This window comes from Peromyscus californicus, unplaced genomic scaffold (genome assembly GCF_007827085.1).
Source record: "Peromyscus californicus insignis strain IS unplaced genomic scaffold, ASM782708v3 Scaffold_4__1_contigs__length_199733344, whole genome shotgun sequence".
Taxonomy (NCBI): domain Eukaryota; kingdom Metazoa; phylum Chordata; class Mammalia; order Rodentia; family Cricetidae; genus Peromyscus; species Peromyscus californicus.
Window position 1 is genome coordinate 21,272,263 of NW_026294562.1, and position 13,347 is coordinate 21,285,609.

Consider the following 13,347-nt stretch of genomic DNA (forward strand, 5'->3'; position numbering starts at 1 on the left):
AGGGAGTAGTGCCGCCCACAGTGGACTGTGTCCACCTACATCAATTACAATCAACACAGTCCTTACAGGCATGCCCACCAACCAATTTGATTTAGACAATTCTCTCAGATGACTCTAGTCTACGTCAAGTTGATAGTTGAAGACAGCTAGAAGAGGGAGTAAGTCCCAACAAGCCCGTGGAGTGGGCAGGAGGGAAGCCTAACCATAGATGAGAGAGGTGGGTAAGAATGCATGGGCTGGGCCTGGGCTGAGACCTAGCTTGGAAAACATTCAGGGAATAACCTAGTGCCACTCCTTAACCAGGGGCTTATGGGATGGTAAGTAGAGAGAGTATCAATGTTGTCAAGGACACATCACATTGGTCCAACTGAGAAGCTTGTGTCTTGGGTCTTACTTTGGTAGCTTCCATAACTCTTTATATCACTTTATAATGTTTGGTTGTGTGCCTCGCTATCTCAATTAGGGTTTCTATTGCTGTGAAGAGACACCATGACATGGGAACTCTTATGAAGGAAAATGTTTAACTGGGGTGGCTTACAGTTTCAGAGGTTTAGTCCATTATCATCATGGTATGACATGGTGGCATGCAGGCAACATGGTGCTGGAGAAGTAGCTGAGAGTCCTACATCTTGCCTCGCAAGCAACAGGAAGTGATCTGTCCCACTGGTTGTGGTTTGAGCATATATGAGACCCCAAAGTCCACCTCCATAGTGACACACTTCCTCTAACAAGACCACACCTACCCCAACAAGGCCACACCTCCTAATAGTGCCAGTCCCTTTGGGGGCCATTTTCTTTCAAACCACCACACTAGCCTTTAACAGTTGAACCAGCCTCTCTCTTCATCTGCCGCATTCCTTCTCCCCCAGGAGACTGAGGTCCTTGGACACAGCACTGCCTCGTGTAGCATCCAGTAGAGTGCTGACACATGTTAGATAGCCAACAGATTTTTGTTAAGTGTATAAGTGACTGTGTGAGGTCAAAGAGGCCTAGAGAGCCGCATCACAGAGGAATGGGTGAGGAAAATCCTGTCTGTTATTCTTTCCAAGTGCTCACAAATGTGGCGGTTGCTCCTCTCCAGGAGGGAGACTAAGTCCCTCCTATGCAGGGCATGTAGAGCTGTAGGAACAAAGCCACCTTCCTCTCACTGGCTTGTGCCACCCACTGCACTACGTTCTGGAGCCAGAGGCCAAGCAGAGGCTCATCCTGTTTTTCCTAACTTTCTTTTTTCCTAAATATCTTTCCCCCTCCTGTGATCTCTAGCTCATAATCCCATCACTTCTGCCCCTCTGGAGGGAACCTTTTCTAACTCCAAAGTCAGCATGAGCCATCTTATCAGCACAGACCAGAGGAAATCTTTGGGCCAAACCCATGAAATAATCACACCTCATCCAAAGCGCCTAGGAGGGAGATTGGCAAGGAACAGTACCGGGATGTGATGGGCAGCTGGTGCTGAGCCACTTCCCCAAGGCAGACTTCTGTTACTGCTACAATACCTATTGCTGCATAATTTCCCTGCCAAACTTAGGCTCTTAAAACCACAGCTTACTGGTTGTTTTTGTTGTTGTTTTGTTTTGTTTTTTAACTCTGGGTCAGTCCAGCTCATTCTTCTCTGGTCTTTCCCAGGGCCACTCACACTCAGCTTGATCAAGCTGGAAAGTCAAAGATGGCCAGTCACACATTTAACACTCAGTACCAGCTGGCCATAGCCCATGGTGCCCCTTCCCATGACCTCTCACCCTTCAGTAGATTTGGCCAGGCCCTTCTCTGCTTGAGGACTTGGGGCCATTGGAGGGCAGCCTGGGTAACTGCAAGCCTCTAAAGGGCCAGGCTCTGGAACCTGAATGCCATCACTTCTCTCACATCCCATCCATCAGGGCAACCCAGAAGGCCAGGTGAAGTGAAGAAATACACTCTGCCTCTTAAGGGGAGAAACAGCAACTTTGCCTTTCAAAGGGATGTCACCATTAAGAGGTGAGGTACATTATTTTAACTATCTACCCCAGCCCTCTTATCAACTCTGGCCCCAGAGCCTGGAATTTCCCCCTATACCCACAAATACGTTATGTCGCAGGTGGATGCCTGCATTGCATTTGTGGTGGTTTTTTCTATGAAGTTTTAGAAAGCTGTTTTGTACCATGGGCTCTTCCTGGTGGGCTTTTTTTTTTTTTTTTGGCATTTTGTCAAAGGCTTCTCCACTTCCTAACTGCAACTTGTTTCTCTTGGTTGTTTCTCCCCTGGGGCTGCACTGTACCTTGCCTTTTAGCTCGTGAAAGAACACTGAATCGCCTGCAGAACACAAGCCTGTGGGATAAAGCCCTTCCTGCTGATGGGAAACACAGTCTCTGGTCTCTTTACGACCTGAGCTGTCTCCTTCCAGCTCTGTCCCCTCTGGTTTTATTGCCTTTCTTCTCCTTTTCCCCTTGGTTGGACCCAGGCGGTGGGGAGTGGTGTCCTTAGAAGTTTTGCTGGGCACAGGTCCAGGAGGCAAGGAGACAGTTCTGTTACAGGGATGTCTTTGTTTGGAAAACTCAGAGCTGACGATTTTATCCCCTAAGGCATCTGTCAACCCTTGCCAGTTTAGCCTGAAGTCAACGCTGGGCACTGTCCATCCAGAAAGGGCAAAGGAGCATGACTACAGTGCTACATGCAGGGTGGCTCTGGCAGTGGACGTTCTCCGGAATCCAGTGGCCTGTCAGTAACTCGGGGGCTGCATTGATGACTTAGCTCCAAAGACTGGTGTGAGCCAGTGTCCAACCCTGCTGCTTTTGTCTCAAGCCACCACTCACTGTGCACAGGAGCCTATTGTTCCCTGAGCAGAGGGACACACTCGACAGAAAGATGAAGATGGCTGGCAGTAGGTCAGGCCTGCGTAGGTCCGGGGGCTGGCTCTCCTCTTCTAGCTCTGTCCACGCACCGAGTCATTCAGGGAGCCTAGCGACAACAGGCCTGGCTGCCAGGGTCTTGTAAAGATGAAATGGCAGGAAGGGTCTGGCACATAGGGAGGCCCTAAGAATAGTGGAGGAGGGAACATGGTCTAGACATGCCAGGCCTACTGGTGGCTTTGCCGGTCATCGGCTAAACCCAGGCTATTCCTTATACAACATGCGGATATTTGGGGGTTGCTGCAAAATTCCTGCTTTAGGGAAGCTGTCACAGGGTACCATGTCCCTTGTTAGGCCAGAAGTGTCTCTCTGTCAAGTATCAGGTAACTGAATTCAGAATTTTAGTTGTCTTAGGAGTCATGATTTAGGATTTCAAACCTGGTGTGAGGAAGGGAGAAGAGGGGTGCCACTGAAGTGTCTTGGGGGGACTCTGGAAGATGAGGACACGAGACTCAGAGCAAGTCATGGCAGAGGGTTAACTATTGGGCAAAGGAGGCCACAAAGGACCTCTGCAGATGATCTGGATCCTCTTTTGCTCACTGGAGAGAAAGTGTGCTGGGAGTGTGACTGAGAAAAACAAGCATTTCACAGCCAAAAAGATAACAAGGTGATGTAAGCAGAGAGAAATGGAGATGTGTATTATCTAGTGTGGCGGAGAATTTAGGAAAACGTAGAGCTGGAGAGAGAGAGAGACAGAGAGATTCAGAGACACACACACAGAGAGAGAACAGCTAATAGCTAGGCTGTGTACATTTTAGCTGTTCTTATGGATGTAAATAACTATTTTGTGAAATTCTTTGAAAATAGTTCCTGATTGTGGCTGCATAATTTAATTAAAGATGTAGGTGGGGCTTGTGGCTTTTTTTTTTTAATCCCCCCTCAGTCTGTAAGGACAGAAAGGAGAAATCCAGTCTTGAGAAACTTACTTTTGGCAGAGGAGAAAATATCAACAACACATTAAAAAAAAAGATATGACAGAAAATTAGTCAAGAGAATATGGCAACGCCAGATGGGAGGGGTAGGAAGGGTCCCAAAGGCTTTTAAGAGGGAGGGATAGCTGATGGGGACCCGGAGAATGAATAAGAGTCTATGAGCAGGCAAAACAGCGGGTGTGGGTAGCCTGGGGAGAGGACAGTGTGTGCAGGGGTTTGTTTGGGACCTAGAAGGAGATAACAAGAGGCATGGCTGGAGAGGAAGTCAGAAGTCACGAGCAAAGGGCCCAGACAGCCAAGTGGTGGGAAATTGCTAAGCACACAGCTATCCTTGCTTGCTGGGGTGGCCACCTTGCAGCACTGTAGTACTGGAGCACAAGAGGCTGAACCCACAGAGAGGGACACAGTCTGGAAGCTTCTGGAGAACACTCAGGAAGAAGTGCTGATCACATGGGTTCAGACAGTGGTCTGGGAGTCAAGAGGAGGGCCTGGGCTCACGGGATGCCTACAAGGTACACTGGACAGAGCGTGGTCACTGGTTTCATAAGAGAGTGAGGAACAGGGAGGAGCTGAGAGCACTTTCAGATCCAGTCTCCAGAGACAAAGGTCAGGGGACAAGCAAAAGGTGGGATCAGTCCAGCTGTGAGCCAAATTTAGGGTAGGATCTCTGCCCATGGTACAGCTCAGGGAGGTGGTACCAGGTATGGGGGTCTACTAGATGATTCTGTACCGGAAACAATTCTCTGTGGGTAGTTAAAACTCTTCAGTAGTGTCGCATGCACAGAGAGCAGAGACAGGAGCATCATCCAAGCAGGACGTAGAGGTGGTTGCTCTCTCCCAGTTCACGCAGCAATGCCTGGGGACTGGGAGAGGACAGTGAGGAAAGAGGCGCTGCTGACAGCTTCCAGAGATAGAGAGACAGATGACGACTGAGAGGACCCCACTGGAGGTACACGTGATCGCCACTGGTCTCCTTAGATAACAACTGAAGTCAAGGGTGAAGGAAAGCTAAACGTCGAAAGGCATGGAGACAATGCTTTTCGGGAAGTTGGTTAAGGAAGGAACACATGATACTTGGAGACGGGACAATGTGTAGGACAGGCCCAGATAGAGGGTCTGCAGGCAGAGGAGGGGGTTCAGATTCTGCAGTGAGGTATGACTAGGTCAGGGCTCAACTAGACATCTGGGGGTCCTCTTGTGCTTTAGAAATACCCCTGATATTTTAGATCTTAGTCACACAAGTAAGAATAAGGTGCTAGGGCTAGGAAGGGCCATCACAACCAACCAGCCAATCTCCTATTGTACAGAGGAGTAAACTGAAGCTCAGAAAGATTCAAAGAAAGAAAGGGGCTTCTCAAGTTAATCTACATGGCAGAGTCAGGCCTGGCATAGGACTATGCAGCCCGGCATCTTTGGATGACCCCTATTGCTCTTGATTTAGCTGCTGGACCAGTTCCCAGGCTCTTCCTGAAGCAGCTCCAAGACTTACCTAAACAAAGTACTGCCTAGTGCACAACTCCAGGGGGGTGCCACTCACACCGTGATCTCTGGATGGTGGTCCCTGGTTTGTGCAACATGATGGCCCCAGGGTGAGGGCCTGTCAAGGGCTTCGTGGAAGTGCTCGGTACTGCCACTGAGTAAGGCAGGCTTCAGACTCCTAGACTAGGGTATATTTTTCAAATCGGCAGTTGCCTTCCCATTGGGAAATGAGTAGGCAGCCGATGGGATGGAATGCTCTAAGGCAGCCTGAATGAAAGAAACCACTCAGTCACGGCAGCAGGGGGAGGGGGTGGCAAGTGATGGGGACAGGAGTGTTGATGGGTCACCAAGAAATAAATGAAGACTGGGAGTCTCCTCGCACACAGCCTGGCAGCCTTGACTTTTCTTTCTCTCTCTCTCTCTCTCTCCTTTTTCTCCCTGTAGAGGAGTTTTCTTAGACACCATCCTCCCCCGTCGAGACGACAATGGCGTCAGGCCAACCATTGGCCAACGTGTGCGGCTCAGCCAGGGAGATATAGCTCAAGCCAGGAAGCTGTACAAATGCCCAGGTAACTGTGAGCCACGGGGATTCCCAGAAACTCCTAGCATCCCATGCTACACAAACGCACGCTGTGTGCAAGCAACCCCATCCCTTGCTGGGAAGAGCTGTGGGAACTGAAGGGACGACTATTTGGAAGCTGTGGTTTCTTGTGTCTTTGTTAGGGGGTGTGCAGTACAGTGCAGCATGCTGAAACGGAGAGGCACGTCGCAGGCTCAGAGCCCATAGCCTGACTATGGGAGGCTTTTGAAGTTCCTTGGCAAGGCCTTGAGTGCAGAGAGGAGAGAGGGAGCAGAAGGCTGTACTACAGTGGGACCCGTTGCTCCGAGAGCCCATCTTCTTGCTAGGAAACCAGGGAATGTGAATATGGCAAAGGAAGAATCAAGAGTTTCTGGCAGGAAGACAGAGAGTGAGGGAAATACTTTGGGGATGATAGGGTCTGGTTCCCAAATGCTACAGTCAGAGCAACTTTCTGGTGCTGTGGCCTCAGGGCTGGTCACCAGTCATAAGCTATTAAAGACCAGAGCGTATCTTAGGTGGAGCAAAGCCTTGTCCTGAGCTAGGGCCGCAGTCCCTTCTCCTCAGACCGGCTCTCTTTGCCTTCATCTCTACCCTCATTTCATTTCTGTTGCTGTGATAAAATACATTGACAAAAAGCCACGCAGGAGAGGAGCTTATTTGGCTTAGAGTTTCAAGTTACAATCCATTATTGTGGGGAGGTCGAGGCTGGAACTTAAATGGTCTCACAGTCAAGAGCAGAGGAAGAATAAATGTATGGATCCTACACGCTGCCTCATGTAGCTTTCTCCTGTCTTATATAGCTTGGGACGCCCTGCCTAGGGAATGGTGCCACCTACATTGGGCTGGGTCTTCCTACATCAAATAACAAGACAACCTCCCACACACAAGCCCACAGGGCAACCTGATCTAGATAATTCCTCATCGGGACTCTCTTCCCAGGTGTTCTGTTTTGTATCAAGTTGACAGTTAAAACTGACCAGCTTCGGCATCTTTTCATTCCATGTCATCCTGGGGTCAGTGCCCTAAGGCACTTCTAAATCCATGCAAAGCATTGATTGTAGCAGCCCAGTTTGTGCCACTGATGGGGGCAGAATGAACTTTAGGGGCTCGGGGAGGACAGAAGGAAGTTCCATCATCAACAGCTCCAGTAGCCTTTGCCACATCCTTCAAACCAGAAGTGTTTCAATTTGTGGTGGAATATTTGAAAATGGGGCCACTGGAGAAAATCTGGACTGTGACATTGCCCTACAATGCAGGACCATGGGGACTGAAAAATGCTGTGTAGGCTGCATCCTTATGGAATGAGGAAATGTATTCATCCAGCTCTCAGTCATCTAGGGGCATGGTAGGGCTGAAATCCAGGACACACATATCATATAACCCTCTGAATGTAAAGGGAAACCTTGTATCATTCCCTGGGAAATGCCATAGTATTTATTTAGTTACACTGTATATGCTTCTTATTTCCCCAAAGGCTCCCGGCAGCTGGTAAATATCCTGGAGCACACAGTAATGTATCTATTCTTGCAGAATGCTGATGATTATTCCAAAATAATTTCCATGGAACCCTCGGGGGTGTTGGCTGCTGGGAGTGAGCCTCACTATGCTTGGCAGTTGTTCTGTAACGTGACACTGAGGCCCTGATAGCTGGGATTTCCTGAGGCAAATGATGGGCAGCCCTCCACATGCCCTTTCCTGTAGCTCCAGGAGCAGCAGAGGATGCTCCAAGGGGTCACTGCAAGCCAGGGCAGTGGCCAAGCAGAGGTGGGATCAAGAGTGGGAGGAAATGCTTAAGGATGCTCATTCCTTACACGTCATGGGTAGCCCCATGGTGGGGGTCACTCAGCAAGCCACTGCCTTTGTATTTGGGGGGTAGCAATCCCCAGGTTTCAGGAAATACAAATGTCATTTGCTCCTAATCTATAGGAATCCCTCTCTCTTCATTTCTTTTAAGGACAAATTGCAGGAAGTGATTTTCTTCTCATGCAGGTTCTGTGTTCTAGACACATTCATTACTGGGCAACCTTCAAGGACAAACAGACCTAAGAGCTCTCTGTAGACCACCCTTGGATAGCCGCCTCTACCTCTGCACTCTTCTCTGCTTCCTTGTTTGTTTGGTAGCTCTCTCGGAGATAAATGGCAAAAAGAAAAGAATTTAAAGGGGGGCATAAATGAGTCTCAGAGCATGTTTTCTTTTGGCTTTACTGACTTATACTTCTGTATTCTCCTTGCTACAGATGTTATTATTAGCAATTATGAGGGCTCCAGTGTGACTGGGAGATATGTAGCTCACTTGTCTAGCATGGCCCAAGGCTCTGGGCTCAACCTCTCTCGTCGGTCAATCAATAAATCAGTTGTACAATCTCTGGAACACTCTGTGGGTGCCAAGCCCTGAGTGGACCCATTCTGTGTGATATAGGTGATCTCACTGGCCCCCTGAGTTGGTCCAGCTCATGGTCCAATTCATGGAGAATTGAGATCTGAACCCACATCAAGCCATACTGAGTACTGAGAGCCTTTGGAAGAAGCCCTGGGTACTACTGCTTGGCACAAAGATCTGCTTTTGCTTGCCTTGGCCAGAAAAATAACCATCTACTCGTCTTATTCTTCATCTGTCATTCCCAGGGCTTTGGCTTGGGAAAGCCTGTTACTCCACAGGCCTGGGCAGGGGTAGCTCAGGGGTTGGGGGGAAGAAGCCTCATGTGTACCTGTATCAAAGTTGCTGTTTTCCTTGTGCAGCATGTGGGGAGACTCTACAGGACACAACAGGAAACTTTTCAGCACCCGGTTTCCCAAATGGCTACCCCTCCTATTCCCACTGTGTCTGGAGGATCTCTGTCACCCCGGGGGAAAAGGTAGGTGAGAATATTAACTCTCCTGATCAGACCATTGCATGCTGAGCACATACCTGGCTAGACACATGAACAGTGAACACAATTTTTAGAAGGTAGGTTGGGCCCCCATCAGGAACAGGGTGGTGCTCTGGGTCGGGTGGGTTAGGAGGATCTGTACTGGTAGTAATAGCAGCTGTTCTGAGCACCCACTGAGTGCCAGGAGCACCACTGCTCTCATTGTATTCTTTGTTTCATGACTTCTCAGCCAGTCAAACCCACACAAATGGAGGCCTGGCATATACTAAAGATCCACACCACAATCTGTCCTTCACCTTGACTAACACACTGTTCTAGTACTCTAGAGGGCAAGTGTCCAATATAAAATTTCTTGACACCTTGGAGTGTCAGGCAACGTGGCCAACACAGTTGGCTTCTCTTCTCCAACCTCTACCTCCACCTGTGTTGATGCCCCAACCCACGTTCCTGAGTATCGTTCACTTCAGCCCTTCAAGCAGCTGCTCTATGGCTGCCCTCTGGTAGGATGGACTGTCCAGGCCTGTGTCTGTTCTCAGATCCAGGAAGGAAGCCATGGCATGTCCAATAAGTGGGCTCAGGGAATGCCAAGGCCCTGGGTCCCTGGAAGAAGATGTTAGAGGCTTAGCAAGCCGTGTATTCACAAGTTCCGTTAGTCTGAAGATGCCATAGCCCTCTGGAGCTGAGTTCAGGGCCAGGGCCTCTTCTCCTTGGTCCAAGATAGATATGTTCTGCTCCACTACAGGATCTTATGTCCATTTTGTGGACAAGGAATCTAAAGGGAAATTGCCCAATCACATAGTAAAATGCAGAACTGGGATTTGAACTTTAAAGTTTATCTTTTCTTAAAAGATTTGTTTTATGTGTATATGTGTGTTGAGTGTGTGTGTGTGTACGTGTGTGTATGGGTGTCCATGGAGTCCAGAAGAGGGCTGGAGCTGATCCAGATTGCCTGATTTCAGATCCTCTAGAGCTGGAGTTAGAGGCAATTATCAACCACCCAACATGGGTAGTAGGAACTGAACCAGGGTCCTCTGCCAGAGCAGGACACATTCTTAAGCACTGAGCCATCTCTCCAATCTTCATCTTTTTATTGTGTGTTCTACAAATCTAGACATTCTTCAAGTTGTCTCAGAGCAGATCAACCCTCTTTCCTTGGGTCTAGGTGAGGGGATGTCCCTGTGTTCCCAGATCCCTCTAGAATCACACATGTCACAGCATGCTTCAGTACTATAACTATTGAGGTACTGTTGCATTTATAGCCCTTAAGCACAGTGAGGACAGAGACTGTCCACACCAGTGCCAGCATCCCACAACCACGGCACAATGAGGGTTTGTGGGATGGATATGTGGATGTCTGAGGGTAGAGTGAAGCCTGGGTAACTGGAGATAGTGGGATATGTTGGATGTTTTCCAGGTGTCCATAGCCAGTCTACATAGTTTATAACTTCAAGTATAATGTGAGAACAAGAGAGCAATGGCTAGGGTCCACTGAAAGCAATTTTTACAGACTGGATTCTTTCCTCAGTAAGCCATGTAGGTCACTTAATCCCATCCTTGCATCAACCCCACATGCTAGATACTGATACCCCACTTACCATACAACAGAAAATTGGACTTACTCAAGGTGACTAAATTTGATGGAGAGTTGGGAAGTGAACACACACGATGGAGAGACTAAAAACCTGAACAGTGGACCATCGTCATGTCACACAAAGGAGACAGAGCTCACACACATATACATTTGCACGTGCGCACGCACTCTCACAATGAAGTATTAAGGCAATGCCAGGGCTTGGAAGGCTGCACGGTGGGCAGGATAGCTTGCTGTGCAGGCCTGAGGACCTGAGTTCAAGTCTCTAGCACCCCAGTAATAAGAGAGGCATGGCTGTGCATGCCCGTAACCTCAGCGCTGGGGCACAGAGACAGGCAGCCCCGAGAGCTTGCTAGCAAACCAGCTCAGGCCAAATGGCAAGCTTCGGGATCGGTGACCGATCCTGTCCCAAGGGAATAAGAGTGACAGAGGAAGACAAGGGATATCTTCCTCCACCCTCTGCATGCATGTGCACAGATATATGTGCTCACACACTTACAGGCATGCACCACTACCGTACACAAACACAGTGTGGTTGTCATCTTGAACCTGAGACATATACCTTTTGTGAGGATATGACCACGCCTGCTAGAGGTATTAACAGGCAGGAAGAGGAGGAGGAGGAGGAGGAGGAGGAGGAGGAGGAGGAGGAGGAGGAGGAGGAGGAAGAGAAGGAGGCCTGGTAATCCCCACATTGTGGACTTGCTGCACAGCAGGCCTATGTGGTATGTTTGAACCGTGTAAGCTTCACTAAGTCTCAATTATCAGTGCCCACTGGGGGCACAGAGAATATACATGGTTGAAATTCCTGCAATTATTCCCATTTCTGCCTCACCCAGCCTTCCCTAGAGTTGCCGGTAATTGGTAAAGTTGATTGATTCCATATCACTTCTCGCTCATCACCTTTTTCTTCCCCGATGGTCTTTATGGTTCACTAACATACTTAAAATAATTAGCCTGAATAATTATCCCTCTCAGACCATGAATGTGTTTCCAAGGGAGTTTTACTAGCATTTCCTCACTGTAATCTTAAAAGAGCAAAGACTAGTTCTGTGGGACCAGCTCATAAGCATTCCTGAACCTCATCACCTGTCACCAGCGTATGCAGACATGAGAGAAACCCAGGGACACCCTAATCTTAAGATACTACTAAGCTTGGGTTTCTCACTCCCTAGGAATCTGATACACACATCCATGACACTCATGTACTCCATCTGTTATTTTCTGGTACTCGCTTTTCATTTTCTAGGGGACCACTGGACTCCGGGTATTAGCTCTAGGGAAGGGGTTGGCACTCTCATTGATGATCAGGATGGAAAGAAAGCCTGTGAGGGGCAGTGGGGTGCCAGCTGTGATATACTAAGAGCATACTCAGAGTGGTCTGACTTTTAAAAGTGTGTTTATGGAGTACTTGCTGTGTACCAGACATGGCATTAGTCACCTTGTATACAGTTTCTTTCGCAGACTCCTCCACAACCTGCTGGTGTGCATATTGTTTTCCAGATGAGGAAAAAGCTCTAGGAAGTCAACTACTTCCTCAAGATTCTGGAGTCAGTGAAGGCAGAGCTGAGATGTGGGTCCAAATGTGTCTGACTAGAGATACCTCTAAGAGGGAGAGAGAATGAGGACCCCTACAGATCAAATGTCAGGTGGTGCCATCTGAGCAGGGACTTAGGAGTGGGCACTTACCTGGGCCTGGCAGGTTCTGGAACTTCTAGAGCATTGAGGAAGGGACACAGGCTTGCCTTGAAGCATCTAGAAAACAAACAGGGCCCAACTTACGAGATAGGGGCATAGGGATTTCTTTAGGGATTCCCTAAGCATGAGTTGGGAGCGGTTTAATAAACCTGAAATGGAAGGTGTGGAAGACTGACATCAAGCTGTAGTTGTGGGTAGTCTGGGAATCATCCCAACAGTAGCAATTAGGAAGAGACATTGAAGAAGAGCAACACAGTAACACACAGTAAGTGGTCAGCCAGTAAAAACAATGGCATGGATGGATGGATGTATGGATGGATGGATGGATGGATGGATGGATGGACGGACGAAGGCTTTTGGAGACAACTCTTCGGGAGATCATGGCTGAGGGGATGTTGATCACAGCTGTGCTCACGTGCACTTGAGCTAACCCCAGACCCTCTGAATGATTGATGATGTTACAAGATCTTTTCGTATCTCTGAACTTCATTGACCCCTTACCTCCTTCCAAATCCCGAGTCTCAACTCACCCTGGCCCATCTTTTAATGCATCTTGCTTTCTGTAAACCGCCTAGCAACTTCAAAAGCCCAAGTGACTCCCCAGAGAGAACTAAAGGACCCATCTCCTTCTGTTTACTCCCCATCCCGCCTAAGGTTTATTATTTAATGTCAGGAGGTTTCCTGTGTGTGTGTTTTGAGAAGACGCTCCTACCGCGGTCTGAAGGCTCTGTATGCTAAGGGGTAACATGAGAACACTGGTATGTAAGATGCATCCTTCAGAACTCCTCAGGCTTTGTTGTTCAATCCTACTTTATGGTAATTCTTTACAGATCATCCTAAATTTCACATCCATGGATTTGTTTAAGAGCCGTCTGTGCTGGTACGATTACGTGGAGGTCCGGGATGGTTACTGGAGAAAGGCCCCCCTGTTGGGTGAGTAGACTTCAGACAGCCTTAAGAGAGAAGAGATGGGCTGTTCCCTGGGATGCTCTTACTATCTGGAAGGTTCCATTGTGGCAGCCAGCACAAGAAGCTCTCAAGGGCTCTTGTCGCTGTAAAACTCTGAGCACTCCATTTGGCCACACATGTTAAAGGCTTTTAAAAACTGTCAGCACCCGGTGGGTGACCCAGCAATTCCGCTTCTTGGAATTCCTCCTAGGGAACTAATTAAGGAAGTGTGCAAAGCTCCAGCTCCAGGGAGGTGCGCTGAAGCGGGGAGAATCAAAGGCAATTTAAATGTTCAACAGTAGGGGTTAGCTGAGTAAATCGTGACACATCTTTTCAACAGAAAATTCCCATCCATTAAAAATAA

General features: G+C 48.5%; 1 protein-coding gene across 1 annotated transcript in view; it reads left to right on the forward strand.

Annotated features, from left to right (window-relative positions):
* Window positions 1-13,347, forward strand: part of Tll2 (tolloid like 2) — a 117,239-nt gene that overhangs the window by 73,686 nt on the left and 30,206 nt on the right. Inside the window, exons 8-10 of the mRNA XM_052761421.1 lie at window positions 5,741-5,865; window positions 8,616-8,731; window positions 12,866-12,968. Coding sequence (XP_052617381.1) covers window positions 5,741-5,865; window positions 8,616-8,731; window positions 12,866-12,968 — 344 coding nt within the window. The remainder of the gene's footprint in view (window positions 1-5,740; window positions 5,866-8,615; window positions 8,732-12,865; window positions 12,969-13,347) is intronic.